At 38.4% G+C, this 26932-nt stretch overlaps 3 protein-coding genes across 3 annotated transcripts in view; 2 read left to right on the top strand and 1 right to left on the bottom strand.

Annotated features, from left to right (window-relative positions):
- Nucleotides 1-704: 704 nt before the first annotated feature.
- Nucleotides 705-26832, top strand: LOC116052397 (neuronal acetylcholine receptor subunit non-alpha-2-like). The gene is made up of 7 exons (XM_031303065.2): nt 705-1120; nt 2642-2793; nt 5164-5208; nt 5654-5763; nt 6163-7078; nt 7166-7829; nt 26821-26832. The coding sequence occupies exons 1-6, from the start codon at nt 1063-1065 to the stop codon at nt 7328-7330; spliced, it is 1446 nt and encodes a 481-aa protein (XP_031158925.1). The 5' UTR covers nt 705-1062; the 3' UTR covers nt 7331-7829; nt 26821-26832.
- LOC116052402 (uncharacterized protein C3orf85) lies at nt 8790-10737 on the bottom strand. Its single transcript, XM_031303071.2, has 5 exons — nt 10620-10737; nt 10365-10400; nt 9855-9979; nt 9662-9747; nt 8790-9309 (listed from the first exon to the last, which is right to left on the bottom strand). The coding sequence occupies exons 2-5, from the start codon at nt 10396-10398 to the stop codon at nt 9231-9233; spliced, it is 324 nt and encodes a 107-aa protein (XP_031158931.1). The 5' UTR covers nt 10399-10400; nt 10620-10737; the 3' UTR covers nt 8790-9230.
- Nucleotides 15459-26932, top strand: part of LOC116052396 (neuronal acetylcholine receptor subunit alpha-7-like) — a 35333-nt gene continuing 23859 nt past the window's right edge. The window contains exons 1-2 of the mRNA XM_031303063.2: nt 15459-15787; nt 26793-26932. Of these exons, the coding sequence (XP_031158923.1) occupies nt 15727-15787; nt 26793-26932 (201 nt within the window). The 5' untranslated portion in view covers nt 15459-15726. The remainder of the gene's footprint in view (nt 15788-26792) is intronic.

Raw genomic sequence — 26932 nt, 5'->3', positions numbered from 1 at the left:
AGCAAAATGTTAGACGATAGACTGTTGTATGTAGGTAGAGGACAATACAGTATCACACACCACGATCAGTAACAGCAAATGTGATTCTAGCCAAAACTCACACTATTGCCTATTGAATGAATGTCATGATTAATGTTGATGGTAAATAAATACATATTAATACAATGTCACATTAAACCTAAAACAGTAAGAACAAAAACAATTTGAATATTATAAGTCATTTTTTTCTCCATTACATGCCTGTTCTATAATCTCTAAATCACAGATTAAAGTGTAGCTGGAGGGGATATTTACGGTAAATAACAGAAAAGGCCTCTCCTGTCTTGTACTCTCTAATAATATGATGTCCTGGGTCAGTGTTCCAAGTAGCGCCCTCCAGTGGTTGAGCAGTGCATCTGTACATCTGCCAATTAAACTGCTGGCTATTACTCAATACATGGGGGGCATGGATTAAGGTAGCCTACTGTAGTATATAAATCGCATCACTTCCAGCCTTTTTCCACAACACGTCCTACTTTTATATTCCTAAAAAAGAAACAATACAAATGTTACAAAAGTCTTTATATGTGAGCAAGTTCCTCTAATACCTTAGTGAAATGTGCAAATACTGTACACATTTTTGTCACAACTTAAAGTATCCTTTTCAGCAATGTTTTTTTATACACATTAGACTCTAAAACCCGTTCCTGAGCAGACCTGCAACACTACAGCTAAAAAAAAGAGCGGCTTTTAAACTCCACGCCTCAGCATCACCCGGGCATCCCTCCCCCTCTCCCCCCTCCTCCTACAGAGAGCCGCTCTGCTGACCGCCGCTCCCCGTGACGCCTCGACCGGAGTCACAGCATACGGACACCGGCCACATGCGCCCTCACACCGTGTCCCTGCTCTTTGTGAAACTGCAGCAGATGACTTGTTTTCCGCATGGTGTTGAGCACAGCTAATGGGAACCTCGGCGCCTTTGCCATCTCGGTGTGTGTACCGTAGGCTATATCCTCTCCTTCTGAATAGCCGTTAGAAACAGGAGGGTGCAGGAGCGCTCGCTCGGACCGGGAGGAGAACACCATGAAGTTGGCGGTCCTCCTCCTTCTCTTCTTTCCGCTGTCCCTCGCCGACATCCCCGGTAAGAAAACTCTGTTTTTACTAAATATTTGTTTCACTACAGTGTTGTTTCTGTGTGGAAATACGGACAGACAGACCATGTGGTGATTCATGTCTGATAAAGATTCAAATCAGCTCCGCATAACCTCCGATGACCTCGTCACCTGAAAAGAACAACCTACTCATTCATTGCTTATCCAAAAGTAGTCTATTGTTGTTGTTACAGCAATATGTTATATATTTCGCGTTTATTACTTACTTAGCCTACTTATTACCGATATCTCATTTTCTGTCTGTTATTCTAATTGAGTCCCCTGAGGCAAATGTATGATATTGGGTTGTATAAATACAATTGACTTGACTTAACTTATTTTGTAGGCTATTTCTGCTCAAATAAAACATTTACAAATAAAATCATTTCTTGTTTTTCTGGGGGATTTTTAATTGTAAAGACAATAATGAAATAGAAATATACTCTTTGGAACCAACAAAAGTAATCAGATAGTATCAGTTATTTCCACTGCACTCCTGCATCAACCAGATGAGATTTTGAGCAGGATATCAGTTCAAGAATAATTTGTTAGTGCCCAGCTTTGTTTGTCCTGAAGCTATTTGTCATCAGACAAACCGGGACACAGGTGTCAGATTTCACTGTTCAGCTCTCAGTACCTCTTACAGAGTCCTTGAAAGCACAGATAGAGGTGATCCAATAGGACTAAAATCCCCTCTAACTTTGTGGTTTGATGTTTGCTTTGTAAGATACTTTACAGATGTGAAGTCAGAGGAGAAACCAGCAGCAGGTTAAAGGTCCACACTCCTCACCACACACATCAGCTCTTGCATTTGATGTCCCCTGTGTCTTACATGTTACAGCTGTTTCTTGTCAATAATACTGTCTTTGTCCCTCTAGAGATATAATGTTGCCTCAGGCTGACTGATGTGCTGACTGCCTAGCTTATGTATCTGTCCCCTCCTCCTCCATTTGTAACACAGTGTAGAGCTGCATCATTCACTTTTCATCCTCTCTTGTAGTCCAAGGTATCTAGAATATCTGCCTATATAACAGCTGGAGGACTAATGTTATGATTGCTGTGCACGGAATGAAACTAATGAGTTGAATTAGCTAAATCTGTTAATTTACAATTTCAGTTTGAGGAGGAGTGCTGTCTATGGTGCTGGAACATATTTTCAAAGTTTTAACCATACTTTCTTTGCGCGAAAGCTCTCTCAAAGGTCACCTTATGAGGAAGAAGAAATTCAAAGTGCTGCCGCCAACCCAACTGTAGCTGGAAACCTTTCCAAAGACCTACTTAAAAGACAATATCACTTATGTTTTTAAGAAAATGCATGAAAAAGGTGTTCAACAATTAGTGAGTTGTAATTGTCTATTGTTCAATGCTGTCCACTAAAATGGCTGTAAAAGTAGATGTTTGCTTTTTTTTTTGTCGGTGAGAAAGGTTTATTCTATTCTACTTTATTCATCAGTTTACACAAAGCATCTGTTAATGTTATTAACAGATGCTAATCCTCCTCATTGTTCCAGCTCCGAGTGAGTTTGTGTCCTTGGCGGAGATGGAGGACACCCTACTGAAGAACCTTTTCCAAGGCTACCAGCGCTGGGTTAGGCCCATCCAGCACGTCAACGACACTATTAGGGTACGCTTCGGACTCAAGATCTCCCAGCTGGTTGATGTGGTGAGAACACACCTGCAATTACAAGCACATATCCATGCACTTCTGTATTCATGAGGAGATTTGTAGTTTGGATCCCACTAGTGGATGTAAAATCTAGTCACTGTCCTAAAGTACAATAGGTTTTTAGACTAAAAGGTTAATTACATAGACATGCATTCAATTATTATTTAATTACTTTTAAAGCTACTGAAGGAGAAAATAGAAGTTAAGGGGTTAAACCCAACTATTTCTCTAAACAAACACCTTATTTTTAACCTTATTTTTAACCTCATCATGACTCAGATCTTGGGTCAGGTCTGGGATCATTCCATATTTTTGTTATTGACAACAAATCACATAAAAAGCCCATACCAACAATGAATAAATCCTACTTATTGTCTGTGTAGTCCAAGCCTGATATAGCTTTTTCTTCTGTGCCGTAGACATCCATTCTTGTCCATGAACTGTCAATGAACCACACAATTGAACTGGGTGAATATTTCCTTCCTAACCATGATCATGTGCACTGTAGTTTATTAGGAGTCGCCACATATAATGCCCTGCTTTCAGAAATAACTTGCTGGTGTACCAAGTCTGTAAACTCCCCAGCAAATTAACAATTTACTAATTTGTGGCCTAAGTTTGCTAAAAAGAAACTATAGGGCTTAGCTGTTTTAGGAAATCATTTAGCCTTTTTGTTAAATACTGAAGAAAAGAAAGAAAATGAATATATTGTGTATATATTGTGACCAGTTTTTGAAGATCTGTGTCTTCATTAGGAATCAATAGGCTTGGGACTGCGATCTACAGACATGTGGTGGTTAAGCAGGAAAGTATTTAGAGATGGACTCACACATTGTTGGTTTTGGTCCTTTTATGGGATTAGTTGACAACAACAAAAATATCGAACATTTCCAGCTTTATCCTTCAAAAGAATATAATACGTTAAAACACATGGAAATATAACAAAAAGAACCATATAGATTATTTTTTAACTGAGAACCACAGTTAGATGTGGTTGGTTCTCGCTTTTTTTCTTTTGTTTTCAGCCGAGCAGTGTCGCTGTCCGTGGTGCTGAAACCAAACAGGCCATTGGAAGCTTCACAGTGGGGAGCTTTCCGGGGTCCTGAAATAGATCTGGAACACTCACTTCGTATCTACAACCACACAGTCTCTGTCTCTGGAGTGTTCCTTTAATATTTCAGAGGCTGGCTTTGATAGGTTGAAATGGTTTAGGTGTCCAAACGGAGGATGCTAATGGTGGAGACACTGTTCTCGGCTTGAAATATTCATCTCAACCAGTTTAAATTTAACTCTTCATCCTTCCACCTAACACACAGGCAAAGACAATCAGTGATGAATTAAACAACGCCACCTCATGGCTCTGCAGAGAAGAAAGATTTAGGTTGATGATGTGTTGGATTTTGGAAAAGAGAGCTAACCAGAGACACAGCAGCTTGGCTATACTATGTACCTCCCCTGAGTGTTTCTGGGCTGCTACTGCACATAGCTCTGTATTAAATTATGGTTCACCTCTGCTCTATGTGATCACCGAAACATCCAACTCAGTCTGACAGCTGAGGCCTGGTCTGGATACACTGAACAGCCACATCTTTCTGTATTTCTCTACTGTGTATTTCTCTTAAGTCTTTTGCTATCAGCCTTTCCCTTATTTTTCAAATTCACCTCCACTGATGTGGAAATAAACCTGTGTTAACCACTCTCCCTCTTTCTATTCCTGTCTTCATCTATTTACCTCTTGCTGCATTTATATTGCTTCAGCTTCATGGTTCCCTGCACCCACCTCTGGTTTTATGTTTCTTTTTCTTGTTTGCTAAGGAAGTGGCAGAGGCAGGTACATGATATTCTGTCTGATTTCATGGCAAAGGAAAGGACGATTTAGTTTACTTCCAACCAAGATTCTTATTTAGTCCACTAATCAAATCTAACATTGTGATGGAAGCACCCAGATCAGAAATAGTTTGTGCTGTTAACAAGTAACATCACATACAAAAAAGCAGTAGATTTTCTTGCTTTTTGTTGGTAGAGATAAACATATCCATGTAAACATAACTAATGTTGTTGATTAAGATGATCTTAAACTACAAATATGTGTAATTATGTGTACTGTATCTCAAATGTTTTAACTCAAGTGGGTGAGATCAGTGCCTTTTTCACAGCCAGGTGACTTTTTATATCTGGGTCCATTTATTTAAGACTTGACAATAATGTTGGAAGTGATACTAGGTTTCAATCGTGTGTTTTGAATGTTGGTGATGTTCAAACCATTTTGTTTGAATTTTGATCATGCAATATGCCTTTTTCCAACACACTATATTGTCTTGCTTCCGGGGGTCTTTCTCCCATTTAAAAATCTTTTGTCTGTTTTAGGATGAGAAGAACCAGCTAATGACAACTAACGTTTGGCTTTGTCAGGTGAGCAAGACACAAAAACCAACTGAGGCGAAATGGTTACAATCATTCTTACCATTCGTATCCACAGGTCAATAAGCAGACACAAGCTAATAGTTATCTGTTTCTGTTCTTTCTGATAAATGTAAATACACAGTAGAGGATTTTCAAATAGACAGTATAGAATTAGAAATAAAATTAATAATGAGCATTGCATTATGCAATAGGACAATATACATCAGTTATTTCCTTCTGAACAAGTCCTATTAAAGGGTTGTTTCATTTTAGTATTTTTTGGGGTTTTGTTTGTTTATCAGGACACTCTAGTGTATGTGATCCAATTCCAGGGGTGGAGAACTTAATAAAATATGTTTAATCAATTTTGATGGCTATAAATGCAAACAAAAACTCAGAACTATATATAGGTCTAACAATACTGCATCCTGGGTCCTGTGTTTGTGTTGACCAGGAGTGGATCGATTACAAGCTGCGATGGAACCCAGACAAATACGGAGGAATCACTTCCATCAGAGTCCCCTCTGAAAATATTTGGCTCCCAGACATTGTCCTCTATGAGAAGTAAGAATGCTCGAATGTGCTAGGATCCAACTGACTAACAATTACCTTCATCTGAAACTTAAACAGCAAGACACTCTGCCAGTATGAAAAGTACAGCAACAAAATGGTTCATATACTTCTATATATAATTTTAGTATAGAATCCAATTTTCAAGACGTAACCAAGTTTTAATACTCTAATGTTAGCTCTAATCTAATGCACTTAAATACCGATTATGTAATACTAGTACTAGAGTTATGATCAAAAGTGCTATGTTTATTTAGTCTATTCATTTTCAGTAATAAATACTAATGAAAATAGGATAATATATAAAAAGTACAATCACCAGATACACATACACATATTCTGTGAATGTGATTCTGAGATTTATTTTCTGAGTTTTGTTCCATGTTTATTCAGTGCTGATGGGAGGTTTGAGGGCTCCCTGATGACAAAAGCCATTGTCAAGTTCAATGGTGCCATCACCTGGACGCCACCTGCAAGTTACAAATCCGCATGCACTATGGACGTCACCTTCTTCCCATTTGACCGCCAGAACTGCACCATGAAGTTCGGCTCCTGGACATATGATGGTAACATGGTGGACCTGGTCCTGATAGACAACCAGGTAGACCGGAAGGACTTCTTCGATAATGGGGAGTGGGAGATCCTTAGTGCCACTGGTGTCAGAGGGAACAGGAAGGACGATATGTATTCGTACCCCTTTCTCACGTATTCTTTCATTCTGAAGAGGTTGCCGTTGTTCTACACCCTATTCCTCATCATCCCTTGTTTGGGTTTGTCCTTTCTGACTGTCCTGGTGTTTTACCTTCCCTCGGATGAAGGAGAGAAGCTGTCACTTTCCACCTCTGTCCTTGTGTCACTCACTGTGTTCCTCCTGGTCATAGAAGAAATCATCCCCTCTTCCTCCAAGGTGATCCCGCTCATTGGAGAATACCTGCTGTTCATCATGATCTTTGTAACACTGTCAATCATCGTCACTGTCTTTGTCATCAACGTACACCACCGCTCCTCAGCCAGCTACCACCCCATGTCGCCGTGGGTCCGTAATCTCTTCCTTCAGAAACTCCCGAGGTTGCTCTGCATGCGTGGACACACCGACCGCTACCACTATCCAGAGCTGGCTCCTGAAAGCCCTGAGCTCAAGCCTCGCTCTGGAGGTCGGAAAGGAGGCCAGAGGGCAAACAGCGGAACTCAAGGACAGACAACTTCTGATGGGAAGGAGGATGAGGCCTGGGCGACCATGTTGGACAAGGCTATCTACTCAGTGCGTTACATCAGCAGACACATCCGCAAGGAACACTTCATCCACGAGGTGGGTTAAGCTGGATCAAGAAAGATTGAAGTAATAATTTGAATAGTTCTAAGGGCTTAATGTTTATATATGGTTTTATTTTCCCAGGTGGTACAAGACTGGAAGTTTGTGGCCCAGGTGTTAGACAGGATCTTCCTGTGGGCTTTCCTCACCGTCTCAGTACTGGGCACTGTCCTCATCTTCACTCCAGCTCTTTACATGTTTTTTAAAATCCCTCCTCCAACTGCAAGCGAGGATCCACCTTCAAACTAGTACTGTAGCAATAGCACACCTCTTTCACTGATGATCCACCTTCGAGAATCTATGAGCAAGAGGAAGCCCCTGCTGGTGTTTTGTAAAGGAGAACTTTGACTCTTTGATGTTAGGTTTCTTCTCTAGATCCACTGTGTAAAATGTTCTCATTAAGTCATAATGTATACCTTTTATGCACATAGTATATTTCAAATTATTATGGTGACATAATGTTTTGTCTATAGATAAATAAGACAATTTTAGTGAAAATATTGCTTTTCAGCCAAAGTCATAAAATTTCCAATTCTACAAATGGTAAGTTTAAGTAGCATGCAGTTATGACAACACTAGATTACACATAAAATAAGATAGATAATCCTTATTAGTTCCACAGTGGGGAAATAGTGTTCATCTTTGAAAAGGTATTTAAGATAAAATTAAATGAAATATGAATAAAGGAGTAAAAGGAGAACTTCATTCAGGATAATAAACTATTTTTATGATTACTTAGCTGTACATAGTCAACTTCCTCATTATTGTTTCTAAACGACATTCCATTTGATTTGGTGTATGGGTGGACCATCTAACAACATAATTTGAACTACCTTACACATTCTTAAGAAATGCAGCAACATGTTACATGTTTGCAAAATCTTTAAAGATGTTAGCATACGTTAGGGGGAATAAAGACAATAGGAGCTCTAATTTGTGATGTTGTATCTGAACAGCTTGTACTGTTTTCTGTTGTGTAATAATGTGTCCTTGTCTTTGTCACCCTCCTCAAATTGTTATCACTGCAGTTAGTTAAACCATCTCAAACAACATAATACATAGTGTAATAAATAAATGAAGACATGGAATGGGCATTTCATCTCCAATTACACAATCCTTAAAAGTATTTGTATTGTTCATATGTAGCCTACTTTATCGCACTAATAAAGTTTTAAATACATGATGCTTTATTTTTCATAATTAATGCCATATTTAACTTAATAAAACTTAAAGTTGTCCAAATTAGCATACATAATGTTAAATTAAAAGAAAAATGAAACCACAGATGTCACAGATAACAAAGGAACAAAAAAGGACAGTACTAAAAAAAAATATACGCAATGGATGAAGTGATGGCATCACCTAGTGGTGAACCAGAGAGATGTAGAAACCATCTCAGAATGCAAAACACAAACATAATTATTTTCCCCCAGAAAAACTGAAAAATATTATTTAAATCAAATCTCATTTCCAAAAGCAGAACAATCTCATTTCCAAAAGCAGAACATGCAAGATTTGCTAAGGATTGATATATCAGGGGTTTTTTAATACTAATTTGAGTGTTCAACATCATTAATTGCATGCAATGCAATGCTTTCATTATAGAACAATGACAATCCTAAGGGAATAAAGAAGAATCTTTACAACTATAAAAAATAAACATTTCCATTTGTTTTGATTTATAACTTTTATTGAATAAAATGTTTGATTGTAGGCATCGTTGTTCTAAAATAATCAAACTACTCTAATTCGCAAATGTTTAAAATTAATATAAAAAAATCCATATATTAAGTTGTAGATTTTACACAACTGCAGCATTTTATATTAAGGGTAATTAGTTCAACTCATCATTGGATATTACATGTCTCTTTATCTTATCTATTAAAATGGGCAACAGAAGTGTAGCCTTAACATGTTATTGTTATTTGTAGCCAACAAAAATCATCTTATGCACCCTTTTAACCATAACCATTTTAAACTCTGATGTCCACTTTATACAATGTAATGTACATGTAATGTATGTCATATGTTCAAATGTATTCCTAAATCACATTAGGGTAAATGTTTAAGCTTTAACCACCAGGAAGCACTGTAATATGTTTGTCTACAACAGGATTTCTGCTCTCCTTAATTTTCCTCTTTTTATTATTTATCTGTGTTGATCAGTCTGACTGTCCAGGTGAGCTCGTGCTTGGCGCAGCATCTCCATATACAGCCTGTTGTTTTCCCTGCAACATAACCAGATGGAAGAAAAATATCTGCTAAATCATAATATTTTAATAGCATATCAAAATCAAGTTATAGCACTCAGGGAAAGAGACACTGCTCAATGATAAATGAATAATAAATTGAATAATAAATATTTAACTGACGGCAAATCTATTTAATTAAAACAATTCAGAGTTATTAAGTAATGAACTTGGTGGATACTACCTCACGTTAGGGTAGCACGCTGGTAAAATGGGAAGAAAAAGGCACTATGACTGCCTTCACTTGCAAAATAAAACACTATGACGTCATGGCACTGGAAGGCACATTGAAAATGCCCAAAACTGGTTTGCTGTTGATTATCTCACTCACGTAGCCACAGAGCGGTCAAACATCATGTTACTCATGTCCATGTAGTACTGAGCATCTGTTCGTAGTGCTGTCCAGTATTCGTTTGCCTGAGGAAGAAAGACGCTTTGTTATAGAGACGCCTCTTTAATCGATGAAAATGTCTTGGTATCTATGTCTACTTATTGTAGTCTATGTATTCACACCACACAGCGACCTGTTCCTGAATGGTGTAACCCCACTGGTTCTGAGAGTGGTGCGGATCCCAGTATCCTGACTGTCTCTTCAGCCTGATGAATCGCTTTGCCTGCTCTTCCTTCATGAACGGGGCGGCAAAAGCCCCTGAACACAATGTTAAAAACAGATAACTGTATTTTAAAAAGAGATGACAAACATGTTCAGGGTGCAAGACTAATGAATTACAGGTAACAGAGTTTTCATTTTGAATAATGAAGTCATTCTTTAACATTTGCAATAACAACATAAAACTTAAAAATCAGATCAAAGTTAACACAGTTGGATAGGTCACTAAGGTCATGTTGAATAGTTGCTAATGTTTATAGATAATGTAAATGCAGGGTGATTCCAAACGTATTTAAAGTAATCAGATGACATTGCTCATTAAAGTGGATTATCAAGGCACTTAATCTAAAACATCAACACATTCATTAAACACATTTAAGATTCATAAACATGTAGTAGTCAATCATGAAATTGTTTGACTCACCACTGAAAAGAGCAAACAGGATCACAAACTTCATGTCTATGAAAGTTAAACAAATAATGTTTTTAATAAGAAAAAGCCGTGAATTATAAACGTACAACTCACAGAAATAATACACACACGTGTGCATAAAATAGATTTAAAAAGAGCAACTGCTTGCTTTCATTACTTGTGTAAATTTTAGCTCAATAAATAAGCCGCAGATAAAGAAAGAAAAATGATAAAGTTCTCAAAAAGTAGCAGAAATGTGGGATTTACCTGCAGTGTGAGCAGTGAGCAGTTGATCTGATGAATTGCTGGCTAAATGTCTTCAGAGCTAAAAAATCTCTCGTCTGAATGTGAAAGTGAACAAGAGTTTCTTTTACAGGAACCAGAGAAGAGTGAATGGCTTCAAGCATCATGCCCGGACACTCAAAGTAACCACTTATCTGGGTGCCAGAGCTCTGACTGAATGTCCCAAAACACACACACACTGGTGCTTGCCCACAGGAACAAGGCAAGCTCTCAGACTCAACATAAATACATACTGTCTGGACTAACAGTCTCTCAGTAAACTATTACATTGCAGGACTCTTGATTTGAACCCAATACTCAGTATTTTCCAGTCAACATCTTTTGAAGTTTAAGTCATGACAGCAATCTGGTGTGTCAATGATAAACTTCATTCACACTTATTTAAAGTAAATTAGCTTTGTAAATTGTTTTAAAATGTGCTTTTCAAATAAAAATGCATTATTATATAAAATATCTTCACAACAGGTCACAAAAGAATTATAATATGTGTGTTTATTAATATACATAGTTTTGTGTACATCAACATTTCTTCCACTGGGTGGGGTTCTTACCATTTTAATGGTTGGTAGACAGTTCACCTTTCTGCTCGAGGCATTCAACCCATGTGTGACACACGTTTTTTGTTTTGTTAGTCAGAATCGAACCTGTGTCAATGGATTGAAAAAATCTGTAAGCAGATATATATATATATATATATATATATATATATATATATATATAGGTAATATACATATACATATACCTATATATGTAGGTAATTCTACATACACTTGCATATATATATATATATATATATATATATATACATATTCAAACTTATACATATATATGCAAGTGTGTATATATATGCAAGTGTGTGTAGGATTACCTAAGGGAAGGGGATTTAAAGATGTGTTGGTTTTTGAGTCAAGAAAGGCTTGCTAAGACTTTGAAAATTTCAAAGCAGGTCCCAAGACTATTAATTTGAGTTTCTACTTTGGAAGGTGCTGCATTAAAAGCTCACAGCAGGAGCCTTCCTGAGAATTTCTTCGTGTGATGTAATATTTACACTCTCGCTCAAACAGAGATGCAGCCACACGAAAATGACCACCTTAAAGCTGAAGTGGGGATAAGAGTTGATGCAGAGAGGCAATAACTAAACGTCCAACAGAACAAAACTCATACATTATTTAAATTCCTTCTATTTATGAACCTAAGCATCTCTAAGTTTGTGTATAGTGTGACAGTATTTTAGTGCATGTAATTGTATGAGCCCTTCTTTGAAGACCTCTTTGATCACCCACACAATGCACAACTCTTGTTTGCTACTGTATGTGTTTTGTTTGTGTTTTCCAGACTGTATGACTCTGTCTATCCCTCACCCTTGTGTGCACTGCTGACCTTTCCCAGAGTAAACTTATAAGTGTGTGTGAGAGGTCTGACCTTTCTTTGACATCCCATAATAAGTCACCACCTCGGCAGTGTTACAGAGATGAATGGCTGGCTGGCAGCAGGACAGCAGAGGAGCTGTTTCAGGGGGACCAAGATTCACTTCATCGTGTGGGCGTATAGTCACAGATAACCTACAACATGTATTAGAGGGCAGAAAAAGCCTCACATTAATTGTTTCTTAGTGCACATATTTCTGAAAAGATCCCAAATGACAAGTTTGAATGTAAAACTACAGAAACAGACATAAAACACACACAGATTCCCAAAGCATGCACAAATACACACACACCTCGGGTAGCTCTGGGACCCTTGTGCTCTCTGCCACAGCAAAAGGTAGCAACTCAGACAAAACTAAAACTCATCTGACCCAATTCTATCACACACACACACACACACACACACACACACACGCACACGCACACGCACTCTCTCTCTCTCTCTCTCTCTCTCTCTCTCTCTCTCTCTCTGTCTGTCTACGTCACACGGTCCCCCCTGCTGCACGCTCACATCTTAAATGTAGGTGAGCACGGTTTGGAGACAGGTGAGGGCATGAGACACAAAACAACTGACTTTATAAAGTTACATAGAGCTAACATTAACTTTTTAACGCAAATTAGCACCAAAGAAAGCGAATGTAACAGCAAATTAAACAAAACCACAAAACACACACACACACACACACACACACACACAAACCCTGCTGGGACTGGCAAATATTTCAAATATTTGATTTGGGAAAACGGAGAAGGGTGTTTAACAAAATATATGATTTTAAATTGCATGCACACTTTACATTTTGTAAATTTGTTTTACAGTAACTTGTGTTTGTGTGGTGTTCACATATGTCATACACATGTTCTCACCTGGTTTTAACATCTGTCCTGAGTGATTGGATCACATGTGGACAGCTCTAGGTGTTGCGATCTGATCTTAACATGTCCTCAACGCGTCCTGAGAGAGTTTTCACCTGTACTTGTGATGTGCTGTCCACTTGTGATGATCACATCACTCAGATCGGCTTCTTCTACCAAGTGAAAACGGGGTTATTTAGCACTGTCTGTGTTTCAGTAATTATGTTTTTTCTAGCTTTGTTTTAAGCAGTAGAAGACAAGAGAAATGTGGAGGGTAAAAATGGACAGAGAGAAGAAGGAAAGGAGAAGAAGGAAAGAAGCAACGGTGGCTTGGCTGGCTTCAAAACTTTGAAGTCCATTAGCAAAACACTTCTCATTCATAAAAGATAGATAATTAACAGCTCCCCATGGTCTTTTCCACTAATTGCTACAGTTCCCTCTCTGCTATTGTTTACCTCCTATCAGTAGATCAGTGCATTAAAAAATATATGATGCATCTTTCCTCTCTGTCCTTATTTGAAGAAGGGTGGACAGATTGTAGGCCTACTATTGAGGGGTTAATATGTAAATTGTGGATTCAGATTCACTACAGTGACAGAACTTTTTAGAACTAAATCTACAAGTATTCTCTGATCTTTGATGTTTAAACAAATATAGCTTGGCCTGACACCTGAGAGCCAAACCTCTGAGGTGCTTTTGAGAAGTATGTTGCATTGTTTCTCTGGTGTGTGAGAGCATGTGTTAGTAAGTGCTTGCAAGAAGTGGTCTAATACCACTGGCACATGACTGCTTCTTAGATGATACGCTTGTGTTTCACTGAGAGGGAGAGAAAAGGAGCTAGGCGGTGAGAACATTTTCACAAATGTGCAGCGTTCCCCCTCATTGGCTGTCGGATACTATTTCCGAATGAAATTATTTATGGACTGGAAAAAATAGGTCATTTGATTATTAGCCAGGCTGGCATGAAAAGGTGACAAATACGACACAAATGCAGTTGATGAACCTCTTTGTAAAATTGTGAAGTGGAAAATTGCAGTGTGACACACATCACATTCATAGTCTACAGCTGTGGGAGAAAGAGGGTTGGGTAATCTGTGCCTTACGAGTGCTTACTTCAAGGGCCAAAGTTTCAGGCCTGGTGGTGAACAACGCTGAGGAAAAACTGAAATGAGTTGTGTCTTTTTTGTGTGTAGCTATGACTCCATGGGCTTGTCTTTGATTAAAACCAGCATTAATTGATTTTTGGACACTCCAGTGGGGCTCATCAAGCTGTAAACACAACATTGACAAATTAAGAATTTATAAAGTTTAATATGGCGAATGTGTTTGCAAACCATTGCTTATTTACACATCCAGCAGTCACAGAGCAACACTAGCATTTATTTGAAGTTTTGTCTTTGTCCACATTATGAATGTAAGTCTAATATAGACTCTCCTTTTGGTCTGTTTTCCTTAAAATGCTCCGCTATATTCACCAGCTAGTCACTAACTTTGTCTGCGAACTATGGGTTTAACAGAGCTTTAGAGCTGAAGAAGAAACAATGCTGTGGAGCAGCGGACTGAAACAAATGAGTAAAGTTCTGTCTGTAACCAAAACGCTGAAAGACAATAAAAAGCTCCCTAGAGGTGAGAGAACTTGCAGCGCTGGGTGAAAATTCTCTGTGGGTTCGTCACAAGCAACCCCTTTAACATTATATACTAATTGAAACCATTGTTATAAGAATATTGATTAGAGCACTTTTTAAAATCCTAAAGTAAAGTATTGTTAAAGTTTAAATCAACTTAAATGAATCACATAAAACAGATAACTTCTTCCTTTGAAACTTGCAAGCATGCAGCCTTCTGGCCACAACCTGATTTGTGATGTCACATTAGCTGCTTCATGCCTAAACAAAGCATCTAATAATGCTAATACTAAATCTTTATTTCAAGTGATAAATTGACTAAATATAAAAGTCAGGACCTACAGTTTACAGCAGCCTATAGACTCCTTGAGTAGGACAGCATTCCCACACACACACACACACACACACACTCTCTCTCTCTCTCTCTCTCTCTCTCTCTCTCTCTCTCTCTCTCTCTCTCTCTCTCTCTCTCTCTCTCTCTCTCTCTGTCTACGTCACACGGTCCCCCCTGCTGCACACTCACATCTTAAATGTAGGTGAGCACGGTTTGGAGACAGGTGAGGGCATGAGTCACCAAACAACTGACTTTATAAAGTTACGTAGAGCTAACATTAACTTTTAACGCAAATTATCACCAAAGAAAGCGAATGTAACAGCGAATTAAACAAAACCATTAACTATTTAAGGATTTAAATATCATTGACCCCAAAAGTAAGCTAGGCTATACAGCTTCACTGTAAAACACGCCGTGAGGGGCGTGAGGTTTTAGTAAATTCGCAATTAAATACCATGCAACATCACTCTGGCGTATAACCGAAGTGACCGTCTCTATCAGATATTAGGCTACAGAAACTTTACTGTCATCGCTTGTTTGACGTGTGAAGTTATAGCAGCCATATTTCTGCTAAACTGCAGGTCGGACGCGCGTCCCCGTACAGCGCTATGTGAGGAAATGTGTTTGTGAAGCAGTGTGAACGCGCCAATCTCAACTCCAGACTCATTCTGTGCTTTCAGTCTCTTTTATCTCACACACTCCGTTTCCCTCCTCTTCGTCTCTCTTCAGCCTCATGTTCACACCACCGCCAAGCCGGAGCTGATTCCCTTTTCATCCGACACTGAGAGCCCGCTGCCGGGGGCCGGCGGTGTCTACAGAGCGGTGCCAGGATGAAGTTTTGGGGACCATGTTTGTTTGGATTTTATATTTGTGCAGCGATGCTTTTTAAAGGTAGGTTTGTGGAAAAGTAAATACGTTTTTTTTTCTCCTTTCTTTTAAGGCACTAACTTCAGTGAGTGCATGATCCCATTTAGGTAAATGAAGAATATAATAAATGGATGATTTGGACGGAAAATCCCTATTAGTCGTGCAGGCGTTTAGTATGTGTTTTGAATCCTCTAAACGTTAGTTTATATAGGCCTTTATCTGTTATTCCTAAAGGGAATAAAGAGCTTTTGTGTGGTCTTTGCTGGAAGGGCAAGTTGTTCTTTTGTATTATAAACTAGGCTATTTAAATGAAAGGCAAAATGTAAACCTGAATCTGATTGGAGGCAATTCATGCTGCTTTGTTTTGATCACATCATGGTAAACAAAACAGAGTTTGCATGTTGGAATGACAGATATGGGACTTTTTAATAGTTCATTTTAAGTTATGAAGCCCAAAGAATCACTATAACTTGTTTTATAGAGTCATCAAATGTTCTATTGAATAACAGTGGCTTCTGAATCTTTGAATGACAAATGTTAATTAGTTTAAAAAAAACACCTCTTTCTGCTACCTGGATGTACTTCAGTTTGGTCTTTTACAAAGACAAGGTTATGCACCTTTGTAAAAACGTGATTTATTACTTTAAGAGGTATTTTTAAACACTGCATGTGTCTTTGTATTAATGTTTAATCATTTGTGTGCAATTACATGTGCATGCATGACTCTATTCTCTAATAAACCCCATCCAATCATCATCATCATCATCATCATCATCATCATCATCATCATCATCATCAGCATCATCATCTGTAACATCTGGGTTGTTTACGTACTGCTTTGCGACACAGCAGCTTTGCTGAAGATACCTTCAAACCTGTGTGTGTGTGTGTGTGTGTGTGTGTGTGTGTGTGTGTGTGTGTGTGTGTGTGTGTGTGTGTGTGTGTGTGTGCGTGCGTGCATTTGTCCACCATGTGCAGACATCAAACCTGCCATCTTCCACTTTTCTCACATCTCCATACCAATCTCGTCAGTGGTCATCTTGTTGGGAAGGAGGGGAGGAATGGCTTTAATGACAGGGACTGAATGGAGAGATGAAGAGAATAGATTACACGCAAAGCCTTGACAGGAGGCCTCTATGTCTTTCATTGACAGTGTTGCTGTCTTGTGGTGGGAAAAGACAAAGGCCTATATAAAGCTACACAAGTCATGTAATTTAGTACTGAGTCTAAATATTGTAGGGTTTTTTGCTCCTTCTTTCCCTCAAACAATTCACAAAAATCTGCCAACAAGGTGAGAAAGTTTCAGTCTTTTAAAGTTAACTTTCTTTTAAAGAATTTGCGGCAGACACAATGGAAATGTAAACAGTAGCACTAGTTAGATACAGATGGATTTCACCTTTTATGTTCACTTCAAATGGCTACTAAAAGTCTGACACCCCTTATATGTTTTCTTTTAACGGAATGTCATGGCGAGTCATGTTTGACTGTTGGCAGGAGAATAGGCTTGCTCATGTGTCTTAGTGCATGGGGATTAAAGTACCAGCTAGCTCCTTGTAGCCCTAGTATGTCACATTCACTGCACCATTGATAAGCAGCTTTAGTGTGTCAAGAGAAACACAATATCCAAAAGAGGCGAGATAAGACGCCTTGAAATAGAAACATGATTTTTGTGACAACCAAGGCTTCACGCAGCCGTATGGACAGATGAGTAAATTAGACGTAAGTCGAAGTGGACATTTTTCTTAGTTATACTAAATATAACAGACTCAACAGCCCCATATTCAGGTGCAGCAAAAATACAGTACATACACTCTCCAATTAATGTATTTGACTGACTCTCACTGGTAAGAGTGAAGTTGCCTGGCACAGATGCTGTAATAATTTCTGCTTGATTTCAATGCAACGCCTCATCTCTCTCAATGTCTTCCTTTGTCTCTTTCATTTATTCTCTTTCCCTCTTGCAGAATATTTCACAGTCTGCTTGCTACTTATTTCTTTTCCATAATCAGCAATACTTACCAGTTCCCAGACTCTATGCTCTTTAATCACAAAGTTTATATTAATTGCACTTTTTATGCCAGCATTCATGTGTTAAGGTATTATACAGTAAGTGCTGCTGTTTATTCACTGACAATGCTAAAATGGTAGACAGGTTGTGCTGCCTTCAAGTTACCTCAAAAGTTTAAAACTGGAGCTGTATATGGCCACCCTAAACTTACATATATAAAAGTTCCTGATAACGTGGAGCTTTCTCCAATTTTAGTTCTAGAAAGATATGCAAGGCATGGTAGATTGTGCTCAACATGGTGTAGAAGTATCGATGTGGTAGCCACGCACTCGACGAAGGTTTTATCTTCTGGATTAGGATTAAACATCCAATGGTTTTAGAGCTCTGAGCCCTCGACCATAGATTATTAATCTCCCGTATGAATCCATCCATCCAAAACTCCATTAACACACAACACCATACGCCTGATCCCTGCTTACCACTGTGGATTGTCACATGTTGCTGGAAATGATGTGCTAATGGATGGCTCTGTGGCTTTAAGCATCACACACACACACACACACACACACACACACACACACACACACACACACACACACACAGGGGTAATGAGCTTGTCTATATGAAAACCCATTTACTTACAGAGAAGTACACAAAGAGACAGTCGCACTAAGAAATGACGGACATTACTAGTCGGCTGCAGAACGTTTTGAAATCCCTTTATGTAAAATTGATCTTTAGGATGACTTTCATCCTAGTGGTCTCCTTTACTGTTACTCATCTGTCTCTGTTCACTCTCCCTTGTGTCTCCTTGACCTCCCCTTTACCCTTTATTATTACTGATTTTCTACATTAGTTCTTGATAATGGTATGCTACAATTCTCTTGCCTTTTTTGTCTACAGTAGTGGTTACAGTTTTTTTTTTTTTTTTTTTTAGATTTAAGCCTTTTTACAATATCTATATTGCCATCTGGAATTGTTTTGAACACAAAGCAGCACAACATAAACATAGCAAATGAAAACCTAAAGTGCACTCTAATTATAGGCTATATTAAAGTGCAGAGAATAATTAAATACCATATTTGATACATTGAAACTGTCCTGTATTAATAAAATAGCCAACATGCATGTGTACCAATGCACCAAGAATTTAAATAAACCAACTGACACTACAGTCCATATTGTTTTAATGAATGAAACTATACACATACCATATAGATTAACTGGATTTACCCCTACCTTCACTTCATTTTCACCTACCTCTAACCCAAATTTTATTTCTCACACCTGCCCTTCCTTTACATTCTGTCTCCTTCATTTTTGTGCCTCCTGTTATCAACTCTCATCATCTCTCATTTCTCTGACTCCCTCTCCATCTCTTCCCATCTCTCTGTCTGTGTTGTTAGGCAATTAGCTTGCCACCTGGTTTAGATGCCAGTTTAAAGCTGCTGAACATCTGGATACTTCACTGCTGACCCCCCCTGACTCTTTCCTCTACCAAATAATTGATAGTGAAATAATGAGGTGCTAGATCATTACCAATGTAGTAGTGTCTTAAATTGAAATGGATGCACACTTAGTTAGTTTTAGAGGCAAAACTGTGTGTCACACACCTGTGTGAATGCAAACGCATACAAATCCATACACAATAACAATGGAGTCAATACAAGTATCCTGTTCGGATTTGAAGGACACATATTTCTCAAAAGCATGAATAGAAGATAAGGTGCTTTTTACACACACACACACACACACACACACACACACACACACACACAAACACTTTGTTTTGTTACTTTATAGTTTCTGAGTCCCATTATTTATTCACCTTGCTTTTCTTACAGACAGTTAAATGACGGTTTTCAAGGTCTTTGCCATAATCTAAAGGTGAGATGGATGGTATCCCTTACGGTGGACACCTATTTACAGGTTTGAGAAAGGAAGTGTCAGAATATACACATGCTATATTCTACAGTGACTGCTGCATGACTACCATTCGTATCAAACATTCCTGATTTCTGCAAGACGCATTACCGATCATGTCATTCTGGCCAGTGAAATTTCAGCAATGGCAGTATGTGATAGTGTATCCACATTTTATTTGCTGCTATATAATTAAGTAAAAAATCCCAATGGAATGAAGACCAAATTAAATTAAGTTTCATTTTTATCATTCGCCCACTCTGTCTTTTCAAAAAGACTTGATTTCAAACGAACAGCATGTTGCTACCCTAAGCTAATAACTCTTGTTCTATTGTGTTTTTGAAGATGTTTTTTTGCAAAATGTTTTTGTGGGAGTGTGGTTTTAATCATATCACACAATATGTTTGCATCAGAATGGCTGTAGATGTGTGGCATTCGTCGTAGTGTTGACCGTCCAGGCCCTCGGGGAGTGGCGGTCTGTCAGCGGTTTCTTTGTGCAGTCCTATTCTTCCTCCAGGTTCCTCTGTCCCAGAGCATTCTGGGATCAGAGCCCTGTTATGTTCCAGACCGGATAATAGACTTGGCTCTTTACATACATTTTTGAAATTAAGAAAGCATGTTTACTACAACATGAAACAAGATTTCTCTAAATAATGAGGGGTTTGTTTCACAATAGTGTGATTTCTATGTTAGTCCTGGGATAAGCCTCAAAAGAAGGAACTTGCTGTAAGTATGTAAATTAATGTTGAGTTAAACAGAAGTGACGTCTTTTTTTTAAAGCCTTTACTTCTAATCTTATCATCCCGACCATTTTGTAACCACATCTCTGTTATCGCTGTTTATACATCATTGGGAACCTCAGCGGCCACTCGTGGCCCCATGTTTACCTTGTCTACAGAGTCTGTCTAGCAGGCAAGATTGTTGGTGTGAAAAGCAGTGGCTGAAGCCAGTTACATTTGAGCTGTAGAAAAAACATGGACATCTGTGTCACCTTTTGAAACCTGGAGTAAGCAGCCAAAAAACAATACTGTAGCTGTGATAGTATGAGACACATGCCAATAAAGCAAACCTACCAACAATAAATATGCTTTCCTGTACACAGTTTTCTTTCTACGTGGCAGTTGAGGGATACTAACACAAATAAGGAATTTCTTCCTAAAAAGCCTTTGGTACCCACTTGATTTTTTTCCAATTGAAACTGCTGAAGCCCCATATTAGCTTTGGTTGAACTTAAAAATGCATTTTGCATGGAATAAGGATTGTGGAGTTGCACTATAAGTGATCTCTTCATGGCTAGACTGTAATAATTAAAGTGACAAATAAGTATTTCAACCTACAATAATGTTTTCAATATCTGCACAACATCATTATTGACTTTGAATACTTTTCAATCAACTGTTTGTTTAGTGCAGGGGTCTTCAACGATTTATAAGCCAAGGACCCCTTAACTAAAAGAAAGATGGATCAGGGACCCCCTACAATAACGTGTAAAGCCTTTATGCATACCTTTTTAGTGCATAGAATACTAAGCTATTAAAATATTAATTGTTGGCATGTTTTTATACATCATGTTTAATATTTAACATACATATGGCACAGTGAATACTTAGGATGAACTGTATCTGGATGGCTACCTCAGTGACTACCTTACCTATAGGCCAGTAAGCCTATCATTAATGTCTGTTTTTTCACAAATAGGCGTTGGATTCATGTTAAAACGTTTTTCATTTTTGAAAAAACTTTCAAAACATTTATAATTAATTTGGTGGCCCCCCCTGAAGTAACTCTGAGGACCCCCTAGGGGTCCCGGACACCCTGTTGAAGATCTCTGGTTTAGTGGTTCCTAATCATTTACTTTAAGACATGTATCTCTATAAGACGTTTGGTGATTGGTGTGTGTGTGTGTGTGTGTGTGTGTATGTTTGGTGTCTGAGTGTGTTTAGAAGCCTCATCTGAACGCATTGACCCAGTAAAAAATATTCCGATGGGACAGAATCGTCTAGCAGAATTTCTCAGTATGTTAATGTGTGTGTGTGTGTGTGTGTGTGTGTGTGTGTGTGTGTGTGTGTGTGTGTATATGAGTATGTGACGGAGAGAGCGTGAGCGAGAAAATAATTATGTGCTGGAGTGTATTTGCGCGGTTCTTGTATTTTCAGATACCACCTCGAACAAAAACCTATATATTTGGCTTTACAGTTACACACATCAGTCACCTGTTTATTTGGCATCTTTTGCCCTTTACCTTAAGGGACCGTGGCTGTTAAATCCCCACCATTTGTTTGCAGATGATGCTAACTAACTGGTGACAGCACTGATTATGACCATGAATTCATTTCCAGCTTTTTGTTTATTTCCTCACAACCTAATCAGCTCTAGAATGCGCTCATTCATTGCAAATAAGAACGAACATGCTGAAAGCAGAAACAAGTCAATTCAGGACGAGACAGAAAGACTGAGAATGAGGACTAGAGAAAACGAGAGAGGCATATAGAGAGGGGGATCAAAAAAGGGGATATCACAAGATTTGAAAAGGCTTGTAAATAAAGCCACTGACAGAGGAAGAGAGGTGCAGTCAAAATATAGAAGAATGAAAACCTACAGTGGAATAGCAAAGGAGTGTAATATTGCAAAGTTGAAGTGGCTTTTACAGGGGAAGGAAAGAAGGGGTATATAATTGGGATTAGAGGTGGACACTTACTACAGGTAGCTTCTGGAGCTTTCATCTTTTGTTGAAGACTGAGATGCAGTTGACAACTGTGGAAAAAGCTAGGAAGTTGACCTTGAGAATAAGTGGAATGGGATTAACATTCACGCTTAGTGAATTTAACATTGTAAGTGTGCAATACGAAGCTTGAAAGCATCTGGATAACCTCTGACATAGGTTCTTTTCCACAAACAGGGTCAATGATGGTATACAACAGTCTTGAATACAATAGAATCTTCAGCAGTCTTCTCATCTTTCACATTTGTACAGAGCTGCCATGTGTCTGAAATTGGATTTTCCTCTTACCTAGAACACACTATGGAAATGTTTCCTTTTAGCTAATGCTAAGCAAGACTATCTTTTATTTATATGCATGGCTGCAGCTGGCTCATCCTGACTCAGTACATTGTTGTCAATATGTTCAACTTTTTCAAACTATCCCGTTGTCCTGAAGATAGTTAATTCTGAATGTGTTCCTTCTAACCCTACAAAATAGTGGTTGTCATTCCAAAAAACCCACATCATTATCTCTGTCCTTAGTATTCTAAGGGGCTGGAGCCTCTCCCAGTTTGGACTGATTTAAAGGCAGGGGGACACATTTTGGACACGTTGTCTCACCCCCACAGTGCGCAAAGCAAAATCCATAAAGATACACAAATTTACATCTCTACGTGTCTTACATTTTTCATTTCCTCTCGATTCTTTTTCATAATAATTTGCGAGAGCTCTCACATCCAATATTGTTCTAATAAATGTTGATGTCAAGGAAACGCACTCAAAAAGAAAATTGGCTTGGTCTCACAGGAGACCTCGTGAATGTGTGAAATGTATTAATATTTTGTGGGGTTATGCCGAGCTGACATAAAATGTCCCCTTGGGTGATTATGCCCTCGGGGTCCCTGAAGTGCCCAGAAGCAATGTGGCTCTGCTTATTAAACTACGTAGAACTAATTTTATATGCAGACAGCCTGGAGCTCAGGGACAGCATCAGTGTGCTAGATCGGTGAGGTTAGGTTAACATGAATGAACATACAGAACAATGTCAAAAAGAAGTGTTATTTCTTTGTATGGGATGTTTGTCTGAAGTTAAAATGAGCACAGAGATGAACAAAAGTAGCCGTAAATTCTAAGTGTGTGTGTGTGTGTGTGTGTGTGTGTGCGCGTGTGTGTGTTCCTCATGTAAGACAAGGAACACAAGGAAATTACATTAAAAAACATACTTACTTTGACATTACTTTTTTAAATATATATAATTAGCAAATTAAAAACAATTGTGTCTGGTTCAGAAATATATTTTTTAAACCTAACCATTTGAACATGTACTATCTGCAATAATGTGATTTAATGTCATTTGTACTGACCTCTGGCATGATTCTGTTGGGAAGTATCAATTCCAAACCCCATTACTTGGAGAAATGTGATCACTCATTGTTGATACACTTATGGCAACGCTGCCGGTGTCCTCCATCTTATGTGCTATATGTTTTGTATTTTTGATTGAAATATTATTAAATGTTCATTAATGTGTTCATCAATGGGGAATTAATTTGTTCCATTTTCAGTAAATTTAACTATATAACAATTTGCTAAAAATATTTTTAATTCCTTGATATCTTTGACTTAAGTAAGACTATATAAGTAACTATTGACTATTTCTTTAAAAACTGTATTTTCACTCAATGCAGTGATAATGAATTGGCTCTTAAGTGGGACAGAATGGCTGAGCACTGTGGTTTTTTTGCAGCAACTCCTTCCTCCACAGTGATGAAAAAAGTGAAAACACTTTTACAGTAGTGGTTGTAATCAAAGAGCACATTTTTGACTTTTTCTTTAGGGAACAGGAAAAACAATAAGCTTAATAGTATTACGGTTTGTGTGTGTGCATGATGGACTAAAACGGTAGGGCTGGGTGTCAAACATTTTCGACCGATAACAATACCATGACTTTGATACCGGTTCTTAAACAGTACTTTTTTTGATACTAATTTTATAAAACAAAAAGAAATAACAAAATAAACATAAACATTTTATTAATTTTTCAGCTCCTACAACGTGAGCCCTGTCTCTGTGTGTAACATAGAGTTTTTCCTGCGTGTTTCTACAGCGTGTAACATTAGACAGTCAATCACAGACATTATTAAATCTTGGTAGAAGCATGCTGCATGCTTATTGGCTCACTGACGCTGATGAGATTTACTCCTTAAGTATTGAAACTGGGTATTGAATGACGAGGGATTTTTTCGATACTCAATACTATAGAGGCAATTTGGTCGGTGCCTAAAAAGTATTGAATTTGGAACCCAGCCCTACTAAAAGGTCAAACCAACTACAGTAAATTGACATCTAATAAAGACTAAAGATAGTGGAAGGAACACCTCTTCAACCTCAACCTTATCATGCTCTAAAAAGTCAAGGATGGTGAACAGGGAGATCAACAAAAATGGTGCTGAACAAACGACAAATCTTCAAGCTCTCTTTACCTCTTCTATCCCCCACTCTGATTCCCTCCCTCTGTTGGAGTTTGTTTGATGAGGCCTCTCGCTGGGTTTGGAAAATGATGTCTTCCTGCCAGCTTCTCATATCAGCTTCATTAGTGAGATAATTAAAAAAAAAAAAAAAAAAGAAAGGAAAACAAGAAGAATAAAAAAAAGAAAACATCTAATGGGTGTATCCCTTCATCCCTGGCGTATACTGCACATGTGTTTGCAAAATAAAGTTGCCACGGTGGTTTATTGTATTTGATTATTTAATTCCTTCCAAACACGGTTTTATGAGACACGCAGCAATGGAGACTGAGCTTTATATTCTTCTTCACTGACTGTATTAGTTTTGTTATGTTTGTTTGGACCTCAGTTCACAATTCACAGTAATAAAACACAGGAGAGACACAGAAGGGAGGTTTGTAGGATAGCAGCTGTAGATGAGGCGGTAGTTAAATTTGAGTGCACGTGCGTATGCAAATTACGTTGTGCATAGATGGACAGATTTATGACAGTGGTGCTGTGTATGGATTTATTGAGATTGTGTTCTTGTCTTTGCAGAAGCCATCAGCCATTAGAACACTTGCCTGGGTGTCCAAAACAACATGTGTCTCTATCCATGTCTGTGAGTGTGCAAGTTTTTTGAATGTGTGTCTGCAGGAAGGCCATGGCTCCGTCTATCCAACCTTTACATAAGGTACTGGGAGATGGATAGATGGATGCATAGATAGAGAGGATACATTAAAACAGATCTGTGACACAGATCTGTGTCACGTATAAAGGACAGAAAAACTGATTTTACTTGCGGTGTGAACACATTACTGGGAGCAGAAACCCCTGATGTAAGGGCTGAATATGAGATGCACATAGTGAGATTAGGTCCAAGGTAATTTAACAATGTGGTCTGATCGTGTTTGTGTGTGTGCGCATGGGTGTTTGTGTGTCTCTGTGTCCCTTTATTTCGGGACAAATTGGCAGTGCAAAATGTGTGTGGAAGGTGAGGTAAAGAGGATCAATAATGGTGATGAGAGTCGGCCAACAAACACATTTTAATCACACTGGACCTTAAGACCACATCAATCTACCACCCTGCCACTCTGTGTGTGTGTGTGTGTGTGTGTGTGTGTGTGTGTGTGTGTGTGTGTTACAGTTTGTGGATGTATATGCCAGTGTCAGCACATGTGTATATTTACAGTATTCATTATTCATCAAAACTTTCAGCTCAACAGACCTTCCTCTTATACATTTTTCATATCAATGGCAAGTTTACAAAAGTTACTGTAGGAATCTGGGACATCTTGGGGCAATCTGAATAGACTGAATAGGTAAAGTATATGGCAGCACATTTGAAACTCCATCAGGTAAATTATAATCTGGCTGCAGGCTGGTGCCAGCAAAAGAAGGGTAAAAGGTTATGAATGTCATTAAAGCTACTTTCTGGATTGGAATTCAGGCTCAGTACACAAGAATGTGTTCCAAAGTACAATTTGCAGGAAATGGATAGCCCAAGCCAAAGCACTTTTTTAAAAAAAAACCTGCCCTGGAACGTCATTATTCCAGCAAGAGATTTACTGTTTAAAATGCAAATAAAAACACTGCACCCCATGCCTGTAAGTCGAGGTGTGACCTTCAGAAACTGTAATGAATGGAGGGGTGTATCTTCAACTCTGAAATATGAGGTAACTGCTGGTGGACAGCAGTAACAAAATGATGTCTAAGATCCACTTACCAGTTTTATCGGATTAAGGTCCATGGAGCTGAGTTTGTCACACAAACTGTTACCTAAGGTCAATAATGAACTTCCATGTTCAAATGGTGATTCGTTTTGAACAACTTTTAGTGCAGGTGATGCTTTGTATTCAAAGCAATCATCAGACAAATCATGTTTCCTCTTGTTTCTTTTGTTTTACCCAGGATCCCTGCAGGGAGAACACCAGAGGAGGCTGTACAAAGAGCTGCTGGCTAACTACAACCGACTGGAGAGACCTGTGGTCAATGACTCAGCAGCCATCCTGGTGGAGCTGGGCCTCACACTGCTGCAGATCATAGACGTG

This window comes from Sander lucioperca, chromosome 1, assembly GCF_008315115.2.
Source record: "Sander lucioperca isolate FBNREF2018 chromosome 1, SLUC_FBN_1.2, whole genome shotgun sequence".
NCBI lineage: Eukaryota > Metazoa > Chordata > Actinopteri > Perciformes > Percidae > Sander > Sander lucioperca.
The sequence above is the reverse complement of the archived record's forward strand: the minus strand, read 5'-3'. Positions and strand labels throughout refer to the sequence as shown.

Excerpts from the sequence above, each read along its gene's own strand:
- LOC116052397 (XM_031303065.2), top strand. The coding sequence starts at position 1,063 with ATGAAGTTGGCGGTCCTCCTCCTTCTCTTCTTTCCGCTGTCCCTCGCC. Across the intron at positions 5,764-6,162 it reads GACATTGTCCTCTATGAGAA|TGCTGATGGGAGGTTTGAGG; the intron begins GTAAGAATGCTC and ends ATGTTTATTCAG. Across the intron at positions 7,079-7,165 it reads AGGAACACTTCATCCACGAG|GTGGTACAAGACTGGAAGTT; the intron begins GTGGGTTAAGCT and ends TTATTTTCCCAG.
- LOC116052402 (XM_031303071.2), bottom strand. The coding sequence starts at position 10,398 with ATGAAGTTTGTGATCCTGTTTGCTCTTTTCAGTG. Across the intron at positions 9,980-10,364 it reads CCTGTTTGCTCTTTTCAGTG|GGGCTTTTGCCGCCCCGTTC; the intron begins GTGAGTCAAACA and ends CATTGTGTTCAG. Across the intron at positions 9,310-9,661 it reads TTTGACCGCTCTGTGGCTAC|GGAAAACAACAGGCTGTATA; the intron begins GTGAGTGAGATA and ends GTTATGTTGCAG.